Raw genomic sequence first — 24,195 nt, forward strand, 5'->3', positions numbered from 1 at the left:
GCTTTTTCTGGCTCTGAGTTTGTTTGACAACATCAAAAGGATTACTGCAGAAAGTAGGAAAACTCCATAGGCTACTACAAAGACCAACCTTGTATTTCTCATTGTGCTGATAACCCTTCACATGTTGCTCTCCAGAAATTGGATCCCCCAAAAATTCCTCACAGAGCTGGCAGTAATATCCAGTGATGGGAATCAGAAACTCAGAGCCTGGAAGAAGTGGAAGAAAGTCAAGAAAATAAGTCATTTCTACCCAAGATGACAGCAACCAAAGGAAATCCCACTTCCCTTCTGTAGTAAAATGGTTAATGGTATAGAGGACCTTACTCACTTTCAAGTCAGAAGGAGCATTTAGATGAATCCCAGTGGTATGTCTTCCCAACTTAAAGCTTGAACTCAGGACCTCTACCCCTTCTACGTTTCGGGAACACTAACTGGTTAATTCAGGAATTTTCTGTGCCAGACTCAATTCTGTTGCTGATTCTCCTCAAACTCCAACTAGCACTAAGCATCTTAGGAGATTTAAAAATTATACTCGCAAATAGCCCAGTACTATTGGTATGAGGGTCTCTCATGTTGGTATTAATTACTTAAGAATCTATCTTCTACAATGTAAAGGATGTAGCAGCACTGACTACTTATAAAGGTAAGAAATTAAGAAGCTTAAAGACAAAGAAACTTTCTATTTCTCAACTTAGCCCCTAATAACAACTATTCAAAAATATTTTATAGTTCTTAGTTGAAAAGGCAGTCATATTGCACCTCTGACTGTTCTTTTTTACCTATATTTCAAATAAATAAGATTTTGGTGCATAAGCCAGTGACGAAGAAAGCCGTACTTTAGTCTATGTGCTGCCAAAGCAAGCACAAAGAAAGTTATATTTTAGAGTGGTATGTGTATGTTTAACATCTGTTAGATTTTTAGCCATATGGGTAGAGATCATTCTTGTCTTATAGCTCTCTTTATTTCTTTAGGAACTAGTTTTGCACATAGAAGGCAATCTTACAGCTTTGTTAGAAGTAATGGCTATGTCTCACTCTATGCTGCTTCCTTGCACCTTAGTTCAGGGATACCTCTTCCCTGACTGAATGTAAGGAAACCACAAAAAAGACAGGGAGGAAACACACCTTTTGCAGGAACAGTTATCTTGTCAGTGCGCTTTACAGCATCTTGCTTGGCTTCACTCTGGGTCTTTGAAGCCCAAGGTCTGTTGTAGGGATCCAGTGTCTATTTGCAAGAGGCAGAGGTGCTCACACACAGCACTAAAAACTCAATGACCCACTTCTCTCTCTTTTTCTCCCCCACACCAGGGGGACCAGAAGCCCCCAGCTACCCACCCCCACCCACTCTGCCAACTGTTTAAACGGAAATCACCTGTGGAAAAGGTAAACATATGTTAGAGTAAGTACTAGCAATGGATAAAATGAAACAAATAATCAGGTACTCAAGGAATCAAAAGAGGCAGAAGCCTCACTTACACTTGTCATGGTGTTTAGTTACAGGCAGGTCCCCTGGACTGAGCCCTGGGGATGGTGTCTCCTTTGTTGGTATCTCTTGGCTCTTCAGATTGGGGCTCCTGCCCATATGAGAATGTTTCATTTTCCAGCTTCGTAATGCAGATGGGGGTATAGGAGTTTGAGGGGAAGGAGGACAAGAATGGAAATAACAGAGGGCAGGATACCTACCTGTGTGTGCTTCTTATTGTGCATATGAGTGAAGAAGTCAAACATGGTCCCACAGATGGTGTTGCAGTCTTTGCACCAGTGATTGCCAGCATCATAATACTCATAGGTAGCAATGGGCTGATCAGACTGCTTAGCAGCTGGCTGGGGGCTCTCGGCAGGCTTGGGGCTCTTAGTATGGGAATTCTCATTGTTTACCTTTGATTCCTAGAGGGGGAAAAACCTTCACTAAGAAGGAATTCAAAGTAGTCTAGATCTGTCTTCTCTCAGAAAAAGCAAATAGCCTACCACAATAACAGAAATAGGACCATATGACCATATTTCTAGTGCCTAAAGCTGCACAAACTAGGAAAAACCCCATGAGAAATCTTCCTGCAAGGCTCAAACAGAACTAATTAGATTCCATAGTGCCATGTCATCGTGGAGAATAAATCATAATGGCAATATATTTACTTATATATCCTAAAATATCTAGAAGAATACTCAAGATTATGGAAACACTGGTTGCCTCTGGGAAGGGGTAATAGAGAACAGGAATGGATAGGAGTCTTTTACCGTATACCCTTTGGTAAATGTTAAATGTGCTACCTATGCAATTAAATACATTAAATTTATCAATCATAATGACAACTAGGGGAGGGAAGAAAACCAAAATGAAAAAGGTAACTGACAGATTAAGCAAGTGCAAAAAATAGATGATAGTGAACTCTCTTATCACAGACACATCCTGGTATAGATTAACTAGAGAGCAAGGCTGGCATAAATAAAGGGGATAGTCATTTATGTGGGATGACTTAAAAGGATCTGGGTAAAATATTTCTAACTGCCTAAAGTATCACCATTAGAATTTAACACCTTCGAGTTAACATGAATCCTCTTTTAAAACATACCAACTCCCCAACATTAAGTTATCAATAATAAATACTTTAAGGCCTCCCTGGTGGCACAGTGGTTAAGAGTCTGCCTGCCAGTACAGGGGACACGGGTTTGAGCCCTGGTCCGGGAGGATCCCACGTGTCGCAGAGCAGCTAGGCCCATGCGCCACAGCTGCTGAGCCTGCACTCTAGAGTCCGTGAGCCACAACTACTGGGCCTTGTGTGCCGCAACTACTGAAGCCCACACGCCTAAGGCCCGTGCTCCGCAACAAGAGAAGCCACAGCAATGAGAAGCCCGCACACCTCAACTAGAGAAGGCCCGCGCATAGCAACAAAGACCCAACGCAGCCAAAAAACAAACAAATAAATAAATAAATAAATAAATTAATTAATTTAAAAAAATACTTTAATATGAAATCATTTGTCAGCAAGCTGGGAATAAGACAATTCAGGAAATGAGAATTTTGGATAACATTGGGGAGTGAGGCACAGACAAAAGGTAAATTTTGGAACACAGAGAAGGTAAGTATGAATGAGGTTCCACAGTAGACAAGATCAGGGAACTGGGCACCCTGAATACTGGTTGGTGGGGAGAGGAAGACAATATGGAGAAAGGGAAACAATTAAGACTTCAAAGATAATCTTTCCCTATTAGAGTCTTATTCAAGAGTCACTAAAGAGATCGCACCCAGCAGGTAAGGGATGGGCACATGCATACACTGCTGGTGAGTACTAACTGGCACCATTTTTCCAGCAGATAACCTAGGAATACATATTACATACCTCAAAATTCTTTATACCCTTGACCCAGCAATTCTACTCCTTGACATTTATCCTTAGGAAATTATGTCAAACTACAGGTGATTTGGTTGGTTAAATAAATTTTGGTATCCATACAACAACAAAAATAAGGTCGCTAAAAATGATATTATAAAAGTCTATTTATTGACATGGAAAGATGTTCATGATAGACTAGTAAAGTAAGTAACAAAATACATCTGAATAATCAATACAGATATGTAAATAGGCACAGAATGTCAAATGTCACCTTATCCAAAAGACTTTCCCTAACTACTCTATATCCCTTATCCTGTTTTCTTTTTTTAGGCACTTGTCATTACCTAACCTGCACTTGTTTACTTATTGACTATCTTCTCCCATTTCATTAGAATAAGGACCTTGTCTATTTAGTTCCCTGATATACTTCCCATATCTAGAACAGTGTCTGGCACTTTTTTGGAAATCAAGAAATATTTGTTAAATGAACGAACAGAAGAAGGGAATTTGGAATAATAAACACCAAGGTATTAGTAACAATTGTGTCTAGGTGAACGGAACTGTGGAATTGTGTGTATGGGTTTATTTTTATGAAATGACCTATTCAAGAGAAAGAAAATCTCAAACCAACTATGCATTTTAAAAAGAGGCAAAGAAAGAAGAAATACCAAGGACAGGTAGGAAACAGAGCTTGTAGAGAGAACATTCTTTACTGCTGAAATGAAAATCCAATTGCAACATATCCTTGTTAGCTTCAGAGAGCATGAAGGCTCACTCAAGTCAAGATGATAGATTATCACGGGGTTGGTGCATAAATGGAACCCCAAACAATGTGTAAGTCAGCTACAAAGGGTCAGAACTTTCAAGCTCTTCTCCCATCAAAGGCCCTGAACTCAGTGATCCTGATATAAGAATACAGTCTTACCTGGTTGAGAAAGAGAACTCTCCCAGGAAGACATGAAAAAATTAGAGCTTGGCTGACAGAGAACACAGAATATCTTCTTCTCTAACCCCCAACATTAACTGACCGTCTACTATGTACTAGATATACCAGATGCCATGGGACACACAAAAATAAATAAGTTATGTTCTGTTATTCTCAAGAAGCTCTCATTTAGTGGAAGACACAGGCATGAGAACAGGCATGATCTTAATCATGTTTTCAATAAGACAGAATGAAATAAATCTTATAAAGAAACAAAGTAATATACTATGGGAGTGCTAAAAAAGGGTTGACTCAATCTGTATGGAATTCAGGAATTCTTCACGGAGGTGGTAGTATTCAAGTTGGACCTTAGTGGATGAGTAGGGTTGGGAGACAGGCTAAGAGGACTATTAATGCAAAATTAGAGAGGCACAATAGCATAATGCACATCTGGAAAAGTGCAAGCATTCTAAGGTGGCAGGAGCATAAGGTGTAGTGTCATATTTCTTGAGCACTACCCATTTGCTACGTGCCAGGCACTGAGCTATGTACTGGGGACTATATAGGAGAATGAGACAGATATGGTCCCTGATCCCTTGAACCTTAAAATCTAATTGGGGAACACATGTAATTATATAATTACAACTGCCATAAATGCTAAGAAGGAAAATGTCAGGTATTATGATAGTATATATGAGGCAAATTTAAAAATTTAACCACCTGGAAAATGAAGGAAGGGAGTCAGGGAAATAATTTAATCTGCAATCTGAAGATGAATATGAGTTAGTTAGAAGACAGGATAAGAAGAGTGGGTTTCGCATGGTAACCAGAAGGAGGAGAAGACACAAAGACATTAATGATAAAACATTTAAGGAATGAAAATGCCAGTAACGAAATTATAGAGAGCAAAGGAAAAAAGAGGCATGAAATGAGGCTGAAGAGGTAGGCAAGGAAGTATCTCAATCACCAGCTGAATATGGAGAAAGAATTAAGAGTGTAGCAGCACAAGCAAGAACTGAAGGCGGCTTGAACTTGGATGGCAATAGAGATGATGAGATGAATGGAACTGAGATTTACTTTGGAGGGAAAATTGGCAGAATCTGTAATTGACTTGGTGTGTAGAGCAGTTTGGGAGGGGGAAGCACTAAGAATGCTCTTCAGGTTGTTGGCATGAAAACTGTTGGATAGTAGTATCATTCACTGAGATGGGTAACAACAGAGGAAGAAAAGGTTAGAGGGAGGTTGAGCACAATCTTAGTTTACTTTAGGATATATTGATTTTGAGGTGTTTATGAGACAATGAAGTGGAAACAGTGAGTAGTCTGTTGGACACTCAGATTTGAACCTTAGAAGAATCACCTGAGCTAGAATATAAAACTGAAAGTTGTCAGTATGGTATTTCAGCATAGGACTGAATGAAATGACCTAGGTAGAAAGCAGAATTCTAGAGAATTAGGCTAGAACTGAGCCCTGAAGAACTAAAATATTTAAAGATCAGGAGATTAAACAGGAGCAACCAGTATATAGGAGGAAAAGAAATGTGACAGGAGCCAAGGGAAGGAAACATTTTTTTAGGGGACAATGGTTCCCTATATCAAATACTGATTTGAGAACGGAATTTGAGGCTGTACAACATAGTGGTGACCTTGTTGCTAAACATGAACCTACAAAATGGCATTACAAGTTACGAGAAAACGAGAAGCCAAACTGGAGTGAGTTAAGGAATTAAGCTAGAACTAGAACACAGAGGGCCCAGGATTCTACTTTGTGGGCAATGGGGAACTGCGAAAATTCTAAAGGAGAATACCATGATCTGAACTATGCTTTACAAAGATAACTCTAGCAAGAGTAAGAACAGGTTGGAAAAGGATGCTAAGAAAATGGTTAGTTAGAAGGCTTCTTTAGGAGTCCATGGAAATAAAAGATACAATAAAAATGGAAAAGTTGAGTTGTTACCTTGCTGTTGGAAAAGGAGTTTGAGGACGATGACACTTTTTCTGGGCTCCTGGATTTTTCTGCTTTCCCAGTCTTCTCTGTAGGCTCCCTACTGTCATTTGAAGACTTCTGAGATTTATCCAAAATGTTAATTCCCAAGATCTGAGCCACTTTGTCCAGTTCAGACTGCTTTTTTTCTGCCTCTTCTGCCTCTTGTCGAAGTTCTGCAATGTCCTTCATAATGTTGTCCTGAAGCCGACTCACCTCTACCAGGAGTGGATCTTTGTGACCATCCTTCTCCCTTCGTTTCTTACGCAGCATTTCGCCTGAGTAGTCAAATGTCAACAGAAAGAAGCACAAGGAAAGTTAACAAGTCATTTTTCAGTCATAAGTACTAATTCTCAAGACTTTATGGTCACAAAATCTTTCTCCATAAAACATTCTAAAAGCAGGTGAGACTTGCCTTCCACATGGGCTGGTTTAGTTGAAGCTCCTATGGAGGTAAAGGTTGAGTGATTACATTATTTCTCATGTAGGGGTTATTAGCTAAGGATCTATGGATAGGTTTCAGGGAGGCACTGCATGAATCCCTAAAAGGGTATATACAAGTTTGTGTGCATGTGTAACTATGAATCCCGTGGCTGTCCTCTTCAGAGAACTAAAGAATTATTTAGAGGGCAAAAAACATTCAGTCACATATTTGACTTTATCTGATTTAAGGACCCTTCACCAACACCTCCATTGAGTTTTAGGTTTTGCCTCAAGCTCACCTAATGTTATCTCCTATTCCAAGTTGCAGGTCCTCATGAATTAATCCTCACAGGATTAATAACTAAGTTTCTCATCCCTAAACAGCCCGAATCCAAACAGAAGAAATTATATCTTCTCCCACTCTCTACTCTTCCATGCTATCACCAAGCTGTAATATAGAAGCCTTGCTATGTTCTTAGTGTGTATGTGAATTCCTAAAAGCGTAGATGAAGAGGTGGAATCAATAGAGGCATCATGGAGCATCTTTTTGTGTGAAAAAGGAAGTACTCAAAAAATGATGGACACAGGAGTCAACTTAAAGGGGGTCTTACTGACCAAATCTGGGGCAATTTGAGCATGAAGATAAATAATAATAGTAAAATATTATAACCTATTAAGAATCCATGAGTTCATACTGTTATAAATGGACAGATAAATGCGGGAGGAGGTGTGGGTGGAAAGCTCCTCCTCATAGTAGAAAGCCAACTAATTAACGAAGATGGAATGATGAAATTACAAAATTACTATTTAACAACCATCATAATAATAACTGATTTGGGCAAGGATCATCAATGAATGCTAAAACTAGTGGGCTAAAATTTGAGGAGTAACTGAATATTTACATAGTCTCAAAGTATCTTCCCTATAAGATACTTATTAACTGAAAAGGGTAAAATAGTAACCTTACAGTGGAGAAACTTGGCAGACGCCACCTTAACCAAATGATCAAAGTTGACAACACCAGTATGGGATAAATCAACACCTGATATGAACTTAGCATCACTTCTGTGATGTTCCTGCCAAAAATGCATAACCTGAATTTAATCATAAGAACACATCAGACAAACCAAAATTAAAGGACATTCTACAAAATATGTGACCTCTTCTGGAGATTCGGGAACTACTACAGATTAAAGGAGACTAAAAGAACATGACAACTGAATGCAATGTGTTAATCTTCCATTTTCTTTTGCTTCAGGACATCACTGGGACAACTGATGAAATATGAGTAAGATCAGTAGACTAGTATATTACTGTTAATTTTCTAATTTTGATAAGCATACTATGGTTATGCAAGGGAATTCTTTGTTGTTAGAAGACACACACTTAAGTGTTTAGGAGTAAAGGAATACATATCTACAACTTACTCTTAAACAGTTCAGGAAAAATTATATACACATATGCACAAACACAATTGAGAGAAAAAAATGGATAAGGCAAATATAGTAAAATGCTAATAATCGTGGAACCTGAGAATTCTTTACACTATTAATGCAACTTTTCTATAAGTCTAATTATATCAAAAATTTTTTGAAAGTGAAGCTTCAGTGTCAATGAACCTGTCTGAGAATCCCCAAAGCTCTCCATTTGGGTCTCCTACTAAAGTTACAAAAGGCAGTCATGCAAAGAAGTGTCTGATACCTTGTTGTTTATGAAGCCGCTCCAACTCAGTCCTGAGATAGTACATCTTCTTCTGGCGAGCTTCCCGGTCACTCTTCAGCTTTTCCCTCTCTTCAATAACCTGCAAAGTACAAAATGGTAAGAGATCCTTTAGCGTCCAACATCCCTTTTCTATTGTTCTTTTCCATAAACCTTCACACTAGATAATATCTGAATGCAAGAATCCAAATGTCTGCACACAGAGGCTCTGACTTTATAGTGAAGGTGATATTTCATTCCAATCCAAGTGCCAGAAGAGAATTATCCTTTCCAGAACTGTACTGACCGGAAAGTACTTTTTTCGTACGGGAAGCACTACACTATTAGATAGTAGTTCTGAGCCCAAAAGGAGCCATCAAGAAGGGAACTAAAAAAAAAAAAAAAAAAAAGAAGGGAACTAATATGTGTTACGGATGAAGCACTGTGTTAGTTGCATTACATATATCACCTTATTTAGTCATGATATTATCTGTTTCACAGTAAGAAAATTGAGGTTGCAAAAGACTAACATACCAAAAGATCATACAGTAAGATGATTTAAAATCCAGATATGCATGCCCTGAAGTCCCTGATCTTTCAACTGTATTACTATCACCTGATGGAAAAACAAATATGGAGCTCATGTGAAAAATCTGTGTATTGTCAGCCCTGACTTAAGTACTAGGTTTTTAAAGGTAAAGTAAAGGAAAAGCACTAGTCTCCAGACAGTGTCTCTGCAGTCTTAGGTTTTGTTGTATGGAACCTATCTTCCTCTTTCCCAAAAGACGTAAAAAAACCCCAAAAGACTGAAGTTCAGGGCACCCAAGTACAATGGAAAATTAAGAGGTGCTTTTTGTCTTCTCAAGGATTAGCTAAATTTCTGTTCAACTGGAAAAAAAATGAGACTAGGCCTACAATTTTGCCTTTTCTACTTTTCTCCTCAGGTCTTAATTATTTTATTAGCAAACCAAATTTACACATATTACAATTTTATCATCCTTAGGTCACCTTGTTTAACAAAATGAGTTTTTAGTTATTAAGGACCTGTAAAATTAACAGTACACATTAATTTTTCTATTCAAAATTCTTCTATTCTGTATTCCTCATCCCTACATAATTTTTACCTACTGCTCTAAAGCATCTAGAATTATTATATCTTTACCCCAGCCACTGCTCCCTTTCTATAGCCTGGGAACCCGATGAACAGTATAAAAACTACTTTTTTAAAAAAAAGTATAAAAACTACTTTTGACACTATAAAAACTACTTTAAAAAAAAATATTATTCCTGGACTCTAAGTTAAACCAGAATAAGCAAAGCTTATTTCTTGGTTTAATTACCAAGCAACAACTAGTTATTAGTTTTTAAACCCCATAATCACTACAGGAAAAAGATCCAAAACTCACTGGGATGAAACATAGATTTCCTGATTTCTCTTTCACCCAGCCCAATTTTGGTTCCTCTCTCCCTGATAAGGTCATATTAAAGACTTCAAGGTTCCCAGCTCCTACCCATAGGGTCCTAAGGCTGATAATTCAGATAGAGAAATAAACTTAAAAAAGGAAAAAGAAGTCTAGCAATCACAGTGGGACCTATGGCCAGACTTTAGTCCAAATGAGAAAACATAAAAGAAAAAATTATGGTAAGACAGCAGTCTCTAAAGACTGCCTTGGGCCTTGCAAATTTTCAGCTCCCTCTAAAAGACAAAAATTTATGTTAAAATAGAAGATTCAGGCACAGGATGCCCGAAGCTAATATTCACCTTCTGTTTCTGGGAAGCACGGTTCTTCTCATCAGAGATCTTCTCCGGATTATATCTTATGAGTGATGGGATGGACACATGGACAGGCACTTGGGCAGGAGGAATTGAGCCCAGCACTGACTCCTCCTGCTTGGGCTCATCAGGAGTCACAGTGGGGATCACACGGAGATTGGGACGGCTACGGGTAGCTTGTTTGGTAACTGGCATTATCCTGTGTGGTTCAGGTAGAGGGTGGTTTGAAGGTTGGGAGGCAGGGTACATGGGCCACCTTGAGGCTGCATATGCCATGTAGTGCCTATAGGCATCAAAGGAAGCAGGGGGAATGGCAGGTCCCTGGTAGTTTGGAGGTATCCGAGCTGCAGCAAACTGAGAGGCCCTTGGCATATGAAACTGAGATAAAGAAGCAGGGTGTGGAAGTCTAATTGGGGCAGATGGGGCTGATGGCACCATGCACCTGACTGCAACAGATGACTGAAACCCACTGCCAACCACCTCAGGTCCTGCAATATGACCCATTGGATGGTCAGACTTTAGGAACGGGGGGCTGTTTTTTGTGAGCAGGTAAGGATCCACAGGGGAGACTGGGTGTGGATGGGATACCTCTGGGGAGTGGGTATTGCTATGGTGTGCCTCTCCACTCTCCAGTCTGTGAGGATCTGCAGAGCGCCGATCAGCTGAGAAACGGCGGTCAACTGAGGAACAGCGGTCTGCTGAAAAGTGCCGGTCAACAGAGGAACGGCGGTCAGCAGAGGAACGTGATGGCTTCTTGCCATGAAGTCGTTCCTGGGTGCGTGCAGCCAGTTTACTAATCTCTGCTACTCCAATATCCAGCCCTATGGTCTTGAGCAAGTCATGAATCTTCGCATATTCTGGACTGGTCTCTTCTATTGATTCTAGCTTTACAGCTGGAGCTGAAGAGGGTAGGGAGCTTCCCTTCTGCCTCATAACTTCACTTTCAGAGCCCTCAAGGGGCTTTGGTGGAGATTCTGCCTTTAAATCCTCTTCTTCATCCCCATAGAGAAATTTCTCCTCATCCTCAATGTCAGGGAAGCTACGTCGCCTCTTTTCCTGTGTACTGGTAGAATCTGCTAACATGCTCAGAATGCAAGAGAAACCACTGCCGTCCTGGCTAGCTCTCTCATGAGGAAGCAAGAAGTCTGTGTGTCGCTCTGGTCCCTCAGCCTTCATATCCAATTTTTCGTTGTGGCACAGAAAACTTCCAAATTTCTCTCTGAGGGGACTGCTGTCTTTGGGTATCCCAGGGAGGGGGCCCCATTGGTAGAGGTTGCCCTGAGATTCCTTCAGGGTAGTCTCTACCATAGTTCCCTTGTTGTTTTCAACCTCTGAGGCAAAAGCAGCAATAGCACCACTTAGTGGAAGAGATGAGTGTCCAGAGTAAAGGGAGTGATCCTGGCTGGAGCTGGTACTGCTGGAAAAACTCTCAAGCTGCAAAGACAAACATAACTGAATTAGCCTCTATGTAGAATCTCAGAAAACTAGTAACTGAGATAAATACTTAAATACTTTGTTCTTCTTGAATTAATAGGGAAAAGATAAATGTGGATGAAAGGGAGGTCCTTAGCCTGGTTCAAGATTTGGGTTCCCGTTTCTCCAGATGGTTCTGCTGTAGCAGGGGGAAACAGAAAAGAAGGCAGATTGAGTCTTCATTTTTGCCCATTTGTTGTAGTCTTTATCAAGGAATTTGAATTCAAAAGGACTTTAGAGATGCCCTAGCTTACTTGCTTTCTTTTTTACAGATCCCCGAAAGAAAAAAAACATAAAAGCAGAGAGCTACTTTGGTTGAAGTAGGGTCAGGAAACTCTGTTAACCCTAACTGATTGCCTTCCCTTACTTCCCTAAGTGCCCTCAGGTACTTCTTCAGAAACATTTAGCTCCTAAAAGGACAGGTAAAAACAAGTGCTCATGCCTGACCATCTTTTCATAAGTGAGAAAAAAATATCAAGGTCCAGAATGGTTAGGTGACTTATCTATAAAAATCACACAGCAAGTTGGTGGTAGAGACGGGTCCAGAATCAGAATCATCTGATTTCTGGTCTACTGTCCTACCACTCATACATTTTTTCTTCTCTTTAAAGAGAGATGAGGAAAATTCAGATCAGCTCCTCCCTTTGCTCTTCAAGCTTCATTTCCAAGAAACCCATATTCAAAGATCCTAAAGGACTATCCAATTTAGAGGCGAAAAAAAAAAAACTTGAATAGATACTCTCCAAAATGTCTGTTTAGAAAGCCTAATACATGACAACAGAAGCCCTCTATTGTTGCATTATGAAGCCTACAGTTTCCTTTGGAGAGTCCTGGAAGGTACGGCTCATAGGCATAACAATGTTGGTCCAACACATATTCCAAAGATACCTTAGGGACACAGCCCCCAGGAAAGTAACTAGGCTTTAAAATATTACAGGGACTAGCAAGAGACCCTAGAAGAAATGCAGCATAGACCTGCATGGAAGGCTCCATTTCCACCTCAATCCGCTTTTTCAAAATTGACTTCTTGGGCATCACAGATACTTCCTCTGGCCGATGTAAAGAATATCCTGGCTCCGATGCTGTTAGGACACCTGACAATCCAGGGATGGGACAGCCAGTGCCACCACCATCAACTCCCACCAGTTCCTGACTCAAGCTCCTACTTCGTTCCTCCTCTTCCTCTCGTTTTCGCCTGGCAAGGTCCAGCTCTCGAAACTCAGGGTCTAAAAACCTAGGACTCGGGCTCCGCCTACGCTGTCGATAGTTGCGGGCCCCCGATGTAAAACTTGGGTGATCACCTCCCATGCTGTGTATCTTCTCTGTGTCATCATAACGGGGCCGTTTGGCCTCCCGGCTCCTTTCCTCAGGTCGTATAGAGTAGGAGCCTTTGAGTTTGTCTCTATTCCGTTCTGTTCCCCGCAACAGCTCATCATGACAACTGACATGGGGACTATAATCAGATCGATGCAGGAAAGTTTCTCTTGCTCGGTAGTCCTCGTCAAGTTGTCCCAAGAAGGGACTGAGAGGTGCCTCCTCCCGGGAAATATATCGTTCAAGACCTCGAGAGCACTGGGAACTTCGAGTGAAGACAGAATCATCAGTCAGGTCATCCCTGAGAAAAGAGACAAGCATCACTGAATATAATGGACTCTGAAAGAGCAAGACCAGACAAGGCTAAGAGACTGACATCTGGCAAGGGGGCTGTAGAATGCTTAGAACAAAAGACAATAATCATGAAGTCCAAGAACAAATCTATGTATATACATGGAATACTTCTTCTCCCTTTCCCCAGGGCACAAGCAGCTGTAGCCTCTAACCAAAGGAAGATACTACTAATGTACCTAGACAGAATTCTTAGGCTAATCTCTTTGATTAGACTTTGGGGATGCATAGTATCATGCTAGGGTCTGGGAGATGCAAAAACACCACTACCAGACTACAGTAAGACATGGGTTACCCAACTTCACACTAGCTAAATTCTAGCTCTCTGCTACTAAAACTGTGGTCTGAATCAGCAACATCAGTATTACCCAGGAACTTCTTAGAAATGCAGGTTCTCAGGTTCCACTCAGGCCTACTGAATCAGAATCTGCATTTTAACAAGCCCTCCAGGTGATCTGTATGCACCTTAAAATTTGAGAAACACCAGTTCAGATCAATGATTTTCAAGCTGTGTTCCACAGAGATTCTGAAGAGTGCTCAGGAGCTGCCTAAAGGAAGGAGGTAAGAGCCTGCATGGCTCTGGGCCTTCCACCTCACTGAAATCATACTGGTCCCAATTTTATCTGTTTATATAATAAAATTCTATACAATATTTCCTTTGGAAAAAAAGAGTTTCACTGTGGGGAAAAAAAATCTTTTTTTTTTTTTTTGAAAAAAATTTTTTTAACCATTGATCTATCCAATTGGCATGATTTTCTCATAAGTTTTAGAAGGTTCTCTAATGCTTTGTTTTGCTGGCTCATATATTAAAAACCATAAAACTCCCTCACAGCCTGTTTTGTTACCCTCTTTCCTGCCTTGCCTGGATATCCACAAGCACTCTGCTAATCTTCGGCCCAGAAAAAGAGTATGTGATGGTTTATCTCACTATATATTTTTATTTTATAGAAATAAAAAGGTCTTAGACTCTTATGGCATGAAGGTAAAAATACAGGATGGGACATCTGTCCTTTTAGCGCAGATCTCTATACCACACACAATATCCTAATCTTTTTGGGCACTATGGTCAGAGTTTCTATTGCCCCCTAAAAGTTTCTGACTTAAATCACAGATAGAAATAAAGATCCCCTAGCACTTTAAGCATACCACTTTGAAAAACTTACATGTCACTCACATTTCAGAGTGAATTACTGTCCAGAGGATGGTAATTATTGCTGTCTTCTACATGCTAGTAGCTACTTCTGTTTTTTTGTGAGTTTTGAGAAATGACTTTTCTTTGTTTTTTTTTTTATGGTTGTTTTCCTATTTCTGGGACTAAGCAGAACATCAAAGAGTTGCTTTTTCTCATTCGCCAGCCCAGCCTTTGTTCAGTTTTAGACCTGGGTAACAGCTATAAATAACTTTATGAAAGACTATAAAGGATAAACTTTATCACCTCCTCTATAAGCATGCCACCTATGGGAATTGAGGTTCCTGTTATTCACCTCCTCCCTAAGAATTTGGGGAATTTTGAGGTCCCAATGTACTATGAAATAATAGGAAATGAGAATAATAGTAGGATAATAGGATAATAGTATGAATGAGAATGATCAAGGATGATCTCCGAAATCAAACATAACTAGAGTAAAACATTTTACTCTGTAGGTTTGTCAGCCACGAAGACATCTATTTCTAGGGAGGAACATCCATGAATTGAGTCACTCCACTGCCAAAACACCATCTACCATACATAGTCTCTGAACACATTAGTGTAGAGGAAAATCACAGGCTCCACGGGTAGTGGCAAGTTCATCCACGCTCCCACATTCTGCTCCTCACCAGAACTATTACATGTCTCCACCAAGCAGCATACTAGCCCAAGATCTAATCCAACATTAAATATCAAGAAGCTAGAAATAATGAAATGGTTCTCAGAAAGACTCACTCTAAACTTGCAATCTCCAGCAAAAGGAGGCAAAAAACAATGAAAGAAGGAATAGAAACAGTTAAAGGAATGCACTATCATGTAAATACAGGCAGAAATCAGGTTGATTAGAAGCTCACGTCCTCCTTCCCCAGTTCTCCCAAAGGATAAGAGAGAGAACTGCCTGCAATAAAAGTGAGTCCTAAAAAGGGCCCCGATCCCCTGCAGCTCAGAATAGTCCACGGACAAACTCTCTCTGAAAGCTTTGGTTAAGTCCAACTCTTTTCTAAAATAAAATCTACTTAAAAAATGGATTGCTCAATGTAGGTGATGGGTACATGGAGGCTCAGTGTACTATTCTACATTTTCTGTGTTTACAAATTCCATTAAACAAATTAAAAAAACATATAATATACATCCACATAAGTTTGTACACCAATGTTCACAGCAGCATTATTCATAATAGCTAAAAAGCAGAAACAACTAAAATGTTATCCATCCATCACTGATGAATAAACAAAACACATACAATGAAATTATTATCAGCAATAAAAAAGGAATGATGTGCTGTTATATGAAAAAACATGAATGAATCTTGAAAACATTATGTTAAGTGAAAGAAGCCAGTCACCAAAGGACCACACCTTGTATGATTCTATTTCTATGAAATGGCCAGAACAGGTAAATCTATAGAGGCAGAAAGTGGATTAGTAATAGGCTTGGGGCAGGCGGTGAGACTAATCGCTAAGGATAAGGTAATAAAAATAAAATTGATCATAGTGGTAGATGTACAACTCTATGAATATACTAAAAGTCACTGAACTGTACACTCTAAATGAGTGAATTGTATGGTACGTGAATTATGGCTAAATAAAGCTGTTTAAAATGTATATAAGGAAAAAAAAAGGTCCTCCAGAACCCAAACTTCCCATTATTTTCCTCTGCTGAATCCCCAAAATGCCTGAAGAAAGCTGTTTGCTTCTGTCTGTTCCCTAAGGCAAATCAGAGGGAAAAAATTCTACTCCCTCAACCTACATCAGGGCAAGGAGGAGTTAGGAGAATTCCATGAATGGAACGTATAATGTGTGTAGTACTTTGATAAACAAGGGAAATCAACCTCACATCCACAAGTTTTTAGAAGCTAAGAGTCTTCATACAACATGTTCACGTTCCCTTTTCAGAATAAGTTACAATCCTACACACAGAGCTGCCACGGTGAGGAGACTGACAACCGTTGATTTGGCTATAACCCAAACCAGGTATTAAAATTTAACAAATTCAATATGCGAAGAGAAAGAATACAGGGTCTCAGGAAAAAATAAACACACACCTACATACAAAGGATGGAAATGGCTCATTTCATTAACTGAACACTGGACTCACCGTCAGGAAGACATCTTGAGAATGCCAACATTCCTATGGCCTGGTTTTAGCCGACAGTAATTATCCACACAAACTATATTGAGCAAGAGTGCTGGGGGCAAAAAGTCTAAAGAATGGCCTGGGACCTCCTTTTAGAACCTTAATCTCACTTTCTCTAAAATAAATTTGTCTCTCTGAAACAAGATTCGTGAAAGAAGATTACTACCTCAAACATCCTAAGAGGAAATTTTTAATTTTTATAACTTAAACAGACAACTGGCTAGCTGAAGCACACATGCATAACAAAGTTTATGGAAAAGGGAGGTGACACCCCAGAACTAACAAGAGGAAATGCTAAAGTTACCTCAAAACCTCAGCAAGGAAGGAAGAGAATCACACCATGCACCACCTACTCGGACTGCCTACTCAATCATCTCCCAAAATAGAAGCAGCCAGAAATGCAAGGGCTGTTGCCTCAATTAATAGTCACACACCTTGAAACTCAGAAGTTTCAGTATTATATGACTGTCCCGCCTTGCTTCACTACATTGAATAGCCACTGAAGCTTTGAAGTAAATATTACCAAAGGGCAGCAGTGGTCCTCAGATTTCCTGCCCAGCTGTCCCCAACCTGCCTGCCTATACTCTGTGCACTACTGCATGGACAATCTCAGTTTGAAAGAACATTATATTGATTTATTGCTACTGCTAAACATTTGTGAAAACTCCTAGTGTACTGGGCAGAGACCATTAATAGACATGGTTCTCAGCTCTCAGAAAGAGTGCCTTTCCTGCATTCCCATCCTTACTCTTTTACTTTTATGAGGTGAAAAACACCTAATGTGATTATTTACTTCCCAGATATACCTAAGTTCCTAGTACCTGAGATCTATATTTAATACTATGGAGTATTAAATGCCCTTCCTCAGCCCTCAGTGGTTGTAAAGTAGTAACTGAAATTAAACATTTTAGGGACTTCCCTGGTGGTCCAGTGGTTAAGACTCTGCACTTCCAATGCAAGGGGCACGGGTTTGATCCTTGGTCGGGGAAACTAAGATCCCACATGCCACACAACGCGGCCAAGAAAATATAAAAAAGAAAACACACATTTTAAAAGATCTCTCACTTTCTATTAACGCGTATATGTTTCATATATATATATATATGACATGAATTTAGCTAAACCTTTTCTTTTTAATTTATTTATTTATTTATTTATTTTTGGCTGTGCTGGGTCTTCGTTGCTGCTCGCGGGTTTTCTCCGGTTGCGTCGAGGGGGGGCTACTCTTTGTTGCGGTGCGCAGGCTTCTCATCGTGGTGGCTTCTCTTGTTGCGGAGCACGGGCTCTAGGCGCGCAGACTTCAGCAGTTGGAGCACGTGGGCTCAGTAGTTGTGGCTCGCGGGCTCTAGAGCACAGGCTCAGTCATTGTGGCACACGGGCTTAGTTGTTCCGCAGCATGTGGGATCTTCCCGGACCAGGGCTCGAACCCGTGTCCCCTGCATTGGTAGGCGGATTCTTAACCACTGCACCACCAGGGAAGTCCTACATAATTCTTTCAGAGTCTACCCCACTGAGAAAGCCTTTTCCAATGTTATACTTTGTACTGGATGTAGGGTATAACTTCAGTGCTGTCACCACCCTTTCAAATACACCATTCAAAAAACAGCAACATTTCTACCTTCAAGCACTACTATGGTGTGCCCTGTCTCCGATGAAGCCTACCTGTCCACATCCTCCAGATTATCCACTGGTGACCCCAGTCGATCACTAAGCCGCCGCTGTTCTGGTATGCCAACACAGAAGTGGTCATTGCCAACAGTGATCCTTAAGCTCTGTTCCAAAGAAGAGTCAGAACGCAGACCAGGAGAGCGTCTCTACAAAAGTAAAAAATAACACGATAGTCAATAAGGTCAAGATATCTCTACACTCAAAAATGTTCTCCTCCCTAGTCAAAAAGTTGTGGTCCTACAAGGTGTGAAATGGCTATGGTAAGATTCTACTCCAAAAATAAAGGACTTTAAAAAAAATTATCATTTTTCTTAGATGAAAGTCCATGCTTCCAACCCTCCTAATCAGTGACCTCTTATTCTTTAATTTCCTGGTACCAGGCATGGGGCTAGAGGAGTGAATTAAGCCTGCTCCCAGAACGTATACATTTCCAGTAAAGGAGGCAAGCCAAAAACAAGTTTAAAAAAAAAATAAAGTACTTCTGGTAGCACTATAAAGTGCTATAAAGTCATTAAAACACAGTAACATGAAAGAGATTGGGGAAAAGGAGCTATTTCAGATAAGCTGGTTAGAGAAGGCTTTCTGAGGTGATACTATTTAATTTGAAGCCTGAATGATGAGGTGTCAGCCTTGCAAAGAACAGATGGAAGATGTTTCAGGCAAAAAGAACATGCTCTGTAATGCGCTTAGCATGTTTTGGGCAACAGAAAGGTGGCCAGTGTGATTGCAGCAAAGTGATAGGAGAAAATAGTCAGAAGCCACAGTTAGGGAACTTGGATTTTATTCATAGTATAACAAGCCACAGAAGGGTTTCAAGCAGGGGAGTGATATGATCTAACTACACTACTTCCTCCAGATGCTCACATTGTTCACAACCCTCATCTTCTTCAGGTCTTTATTAAAAAGTCACCTTCCCAGAAGGCCTTCTCTGGCTACCCTATCAAAAATTATAACTCCCTTCTGTTTTCTTTTTCTCTTAGCACTTAATCATATTTAACATGCCAAGACTTTTTACTTCTCTATCTTATTTATTATCTGAATCCCACTGTTACAATATAAGTTCTATGAGGGCAGGGGTTTTTGACTGGTTTGTTCAGTATTGTATCCCCAGTGCCCAGAACAGCATGGTAAATGTTCAATAAATACTTCTCAAATGTATAAAATGAAGGTCTTTAAAAATCATTTTGATTGCTGGGTACAGAAAAAACTGGATGGTAACAAGAGTGTAAAGGAGCCTAATGTAATAACCTGGGCAAGAGGTAATAGGGTTTAGACTAGAGTGATGGCAGCAGGAGGACAGTTTGGAGGACGTATTTTGGAGGTAGAGCTGACAGGTTAGATAGATGAAGTTATTCTTACGGATTGGGAGAAGGGAGATGATCACTGTTTCTGGCTGAGCAATGCGTGATGTCATTTACTGAGACGGAAAAGACTGGAGCAAATAGGTTTTGCGTTGGAGAAGAAAGGGGAGGTTATACAAACTAGTAGTTTTCTGTCTTCCTTACTTTCTCTGTAGTGACTAACATTCAGATTATACATGCTCAGCTATGAAAATCTTAACACAGTGACAAGTCAACTCATCTATGACCAGAGTACCCAGATACTGTTAGAGAGCCACTCAGTAAGACAGAAACTTTGTCACGGGGTGGTTTTTTTGTTGTTATTTTTAAAAGATTGGTGAACTGATAATAAAAACAAATTCCAAAACACCAGATTCTGCCAGGAGGCTCTACTAGCCAGGTGGTTATGGTGAGAAGTCAATATTACGTCTACACTAAACTTAACCTCATGCTCTGTCCCTTTAGCAGGGAAACATAACAGTTAAAATCAGGGTGTTGGGAACCAGGCAGAGATGAACTGAATCACACTCCACCACTTCTTAGCTGCGTGGCCTTGATCAAGTTACTTAAACCTCTTTGAGTTCCTCAGTTGTTAGATAAGGAGGAACCCTCACCTCAAACGGTCGTTATTGTTCAAAGAGAACGTGTAAAGTGAAGGGCTAAGCATCATTCCTGCCACATAACTAGGTAAGTGGTAGCAGCTATTACAATGACTGTGGGTACCCACACTTCGATTTCGGAGACGCAGCTCTAACTTAGAGACCTAACAGTTTACACTCTCGGTGTCTACCCTGGAACTGTGTAAGCCACCCTAACTCGCCACAAAGACATTTCAGCCATTCCAAGATCCAGGGCGCAGCTCAGGTCTAGGGGGATACAAAACCACGGAACTCTGAGGACACCAACTATTGAAAAAGTACCAGGCACACGGCTTGGAGGAGATTCCCCTTGCCCCGGCAAACTTTTCCACACCTCACCCAGAGTGAGAGAATCAACCTATTGCCAGGAAATGCAGCACTGCCTCCCGACCCGGCGCCCGGGCGCGTCCCGAGTCCGTTATTGTGCAAATGAAGCTCCAGGAGCTGACCGGGAACCTCCTGGTTTGGGCGTCGCTGAGGGGGCCGGGGGGAATGGATGGCCTTCGATGTGGGGTCCCCGGCCTGGAGGCCTCGGGTCGCCCGGGCTGAGGGCGTTTCTGGAAGCGGTAACCCCGGGCGAGAGGACTGCAGTAGGAAGGGAGTCCGGGTCGAGGGGTGGGATTACCCGGCTGCCGCTGTCGCCTGGATGCTCTCCGCGGCCGTCCCGGGCGAAGTCGGCGCGAGACTCCCCCCGGCTGCTCCCTCGGAAACCGGCCGAGCCGGGCGGGAAGAGTCGTCGGCCCCGCGGCGGCGGCGGAGACGGGGAGCCGCGACGGGCCCGCGGCGGGGACGGGGAGAGGCGACGACCCCGCGGCGGGGACGGCGAGGCCCGGCGGCCGCGGGGCGGAGACGGGGAGCCGCGGCGACCCCGCGGAGGGGACGGCGAGGCCCGGCGGCCGCGGTGCCCTGAGGGCGAGCGGGGTCGGCGAGCCGGCGTCCGCGACGAAGAGGAGCCGGAGGACGGCGGCGAGGTGCGGCGAGACGGGCCTGAGGAGGAGCCGGAGCTGCGGCCGGTGCGCGGGCCGCCCCCGCCGCTCTCTTTAGGCCGGTGCGAAGAGACGGAGGAGCGGGCGCCGCTGCGGTACATGGCTCCGGCAGCCGCGGCCACGGCGGCAGCTCCGACCGGGGGCGCCCTGGACGCGGGCCCCCAGCGCGCCGCCGCAGCTGCAGCCCGGGCCGCCACGGCCGCCGCGCACCGCCCCCGCACCCGGAGGAGCCCCCTCCCCTCCGCCCCGCGCCGCCCCTGGGGCCCGGCCGAGCGCGCCTCCGCGGCCGCGGCTGGCGGTTGGAGGGCGCGAGCACGCGCCCGACACACCCCCCCCCGCCCTCCGGGGCTCCCCGCTCCTCCACTCAGGGAGCGGCCACAGGAGCCAGAAGTGGGGAGGAGCACGGAGGGCGGCGCGGGGCTGGGCGAGAGAAGGCGCGGGAAAGCGCGCGACCTGCTCTCCTCACGCTCCGCCTCCAAGCTGGCAAGATGGCGGCCGCCGAGCCGCCCACTTCCCCTCCCCCGGAGACCACGTGACCCCGAGAGCTCCGCGCTAGTTGGGCCTGGCGGAAGGGAAGGGATTAGCGGGAGTGGAGCCGGGTCTTCCGGGGATGCTCGAGGCCTTGGGACGCTGCGGGCTGCGAGGGGGCGGAAGCATCTTTGCCTTTTCCCTACCCCCAACCGTATTAATTTACGTGGGGACAATAAATGGTTATAAATGATACGAATATAAATAACCCACAAAGCGTTAGGTTATGTTGGAAGTTACGCACCTCGGCAAGAGCGACCAAAGAAGTCCCGGATCCCATAGAAGCCGTACGACGGCTCAACAGTTAGTTTACTTTCCAGTTTGCCTGTTTTCTTAGAGGTTGAAATTGAGGATGGGGTAGTGCGGAATGGGGGCGGATTCGGGAGCGAGAATCAAACTCAAAGCAGGCATCCGAGTAGAATTGTCGCTGTCTAATCCAGAATACTTACGGGGAAGGTCACTCACCGCTAGGGGTCCACATCGTGACAGATAGGAGGCCTGGATAGTTTTTGCGAGCGACTTGGAACCCCCAGTCTGTGACTAGAATTTTCCTGGACGCCTGGCTGTAGTCGTAGTCCCCAGTCTCAGGGTCCTGCATGCTAAGTACAAAAGTCAAAAAAAGACAACACGTAAAAGAAGAAAAACAATGGTCAAAACCTGAAAAAAAAAATCTTGACCCTGACTAGTGAAACTCTTCAAAATAAAGTAATGGCTTGACAGTTTTCATATATCAACTAGAAACACAAAACCCGAAATTGGTATGAAAATCAGGTTTCGGATTGCAAAGCAAAGGCAGGACAAAGAAAAAATTAATTATAAAAAGTTTCCATTTTCTTTTTTTTTTTTTGGCCTCTCTTCTGAGCTTGCAGAATCTTAGTTCCCAGACCAGGGACTGAACCCCGTCCTGGCAGTGAAAGCACGGAGTCCTAACCACTGGACCTCCAGGGAATTCCCCAAGATTTCCATTTCCTAATTTACATTTTTTCATATTAAATTTAAAAAGTATCCAATGTCACATGTTTGTATAATGGCTTTTGCTTATGTCATAGCTCAGTAAAAATAAATTTTTCACAATTTGATTGGTCTCACACTCAGCTTTCCTCACTCAACATTACTTGCTTGCTCCCTACAGGCATTTGAATTACCCATTCCTGACTTTTGGATTTTGTCGCTTAAGGCTGTCGTGTCAAGTTTCTTAATATATTCTTCCATATATTTTGTTAACCCATATTCAGTTTACAAGGAGCTTTTTGTATGAATCCTCACATAATCCATTAAATTAAGATCTGAGATTATTTTTTACAGATGGATAGCCAATTTTATTTGAAACAGAAATTGGGATTATCTGTATACTGGGAAGTCATCGTGAGGAAATGAGTTATCAGCTAATGAATGAACACTGCTAAATGCCCATTATCCACATCTCAATCCAATTCCGTTGTTTTCTTTTGACTGTGTAATTTGACAGTAAAGAAAAAAATTTTAATGTGATTTCTTTGTGAAAAGAAAACTACCAGGATTGATGGTAAAAGTCAAAGAAAGTAAAGCAATCTGAGAAAGTGATAGCTCTTAACCAGAAAATATGTTATGTACAAGGTTTCCAAACAGTCTAAAAACGTATTTCATAATGTGTCCTGTGCAGCAGAGACCTGCAATCAGAGATTCGGATACACCAGCTCAGCAGCATAAAAGCCCTGTCCGAGAAGGGTGACAGCCTCTGTAAGTGAAGCTGCCATGTAAAATGTCATGGAAGTTGATTTTAGTCATCTCTGGGTTGGTGGGATTAGGCGATCTAGGAGACATTACCAGGGCTCACCGATATCTGGGGCTCCTCTCATGCTGGGCACCAGGACAATGCTTCCTTCCCCATTTCAGAAAGGGGAGTCTTATGACTATTTCTAATCACTACAAGCTGTGAATGGAAGCACCTTGTATCACTTCCAGGCAATCAGGAAAGAGGAGTTATAAGATGCTCTTTCTCGTCTTGCTGTGGCAACAGAGGAAGCTACGTGTTCCAGATGGTGCAGCCTGTCAGCCTGGGTCCTGAGTGACTGTGTAGAGCAGAGTACCAATTAAAACTCTGCCAGAGGTGAATACCCTGTCTTTATTAACCTGTATATGAGTTTTGGTTACCCATGCTTTTGGTGGGATCTAAGTAAATATGAAGAAAATGTGAATAGGTATGTATAGATACTTGAAGTACATACATTCTAAATCAGGGTTAGTTATACTCTGTATCAACTTTTCCTCCTCAATCCTTCTCTAATATTCAATAACTATTTTAATCAAGGGAGCTGGACTCCATGGTATATAATTGGAAAACTGTCTTGCTTCCCCTTCACACCTGCCCTAAACATAACTCAACTCTAAACTTCATTCAAGCTAAAGGATCTCCCTTCCCCCATCTCTTGCCTGCTTCAGGTGTGACGCTTGCTGT

General features: G+C 42.2%; 1 protein-coding gene across 3 annotated transcripts in view; it reads right to left on the reverse strand.

Moving 5' to 3' along the window:
- The window catches only part of ZNF318 (zinc finger protein 318), a 28,831-nt gene extending 4,636 nt beyond the window's left edge, over window positions 1-24,195 (reverse strand). Inside the window, exons 1-10 of one of the 3 annotated variants that reach the window (XR_014232384.1) lie at window positions 20,870-21,939; window positions 18,261-18,412; window positions 12,584-13,223; window positions 10,124-11,569; window positions 8,365-8,464; window positions 6,214-6,518; window positions 1,684-1,887; window positions 1,477-1,574; window positions 1,126-1,372; window positions 158-207 (exon numbers count right to left, since the gene is read on the reverse strand). Coding sequence is in view for 2 of the 3 variants with exons in the window: in XM_082345839.1 (XP_082201965.1) it covers window positions 89-207; window positions 1,126-1,225; window positions 1,684-1,887; window positions 6,214-6,518; window positions 8,365-8,464; window positions 10,124-11,569; window positions 12,584-13,223; window positions 18,261-18,412; window positions 20,870-21,331 (3,528 nt within the window). In the remaining variant the exon portion in view is untranslated. Of the gene's footprint in view, window positions 1-88; window positions 208-1,124; window positions 1,373-1,476; window positions 1,575-1,683; window positions 1,888-6,213; window positions 6,519-8,364; window positions 8,465-10,123; window positions 11,570-12,583; window positions 13,224-18,260; window positions 18,413-20,869 lie in introns of those variants that run through there. The other 2 variants (XM_082345839.1, XM_082345840.1) reach the window with 2 other exon arrangements.

The sequence above is a fragment of the Balaenoptera borealis genome (genome assembly GCF_965194805.1).
Source record: "Balaenoptera borealis genome assembly, chromosome: 12".
In the NCBI taxonomy this organism is placed as follows: Eukaryota; Metazoa; Chordata; class Mammalia; order Artiodactyla; family Balaenopteridae; genus Balaenoptera; species Balaenoptera borealis.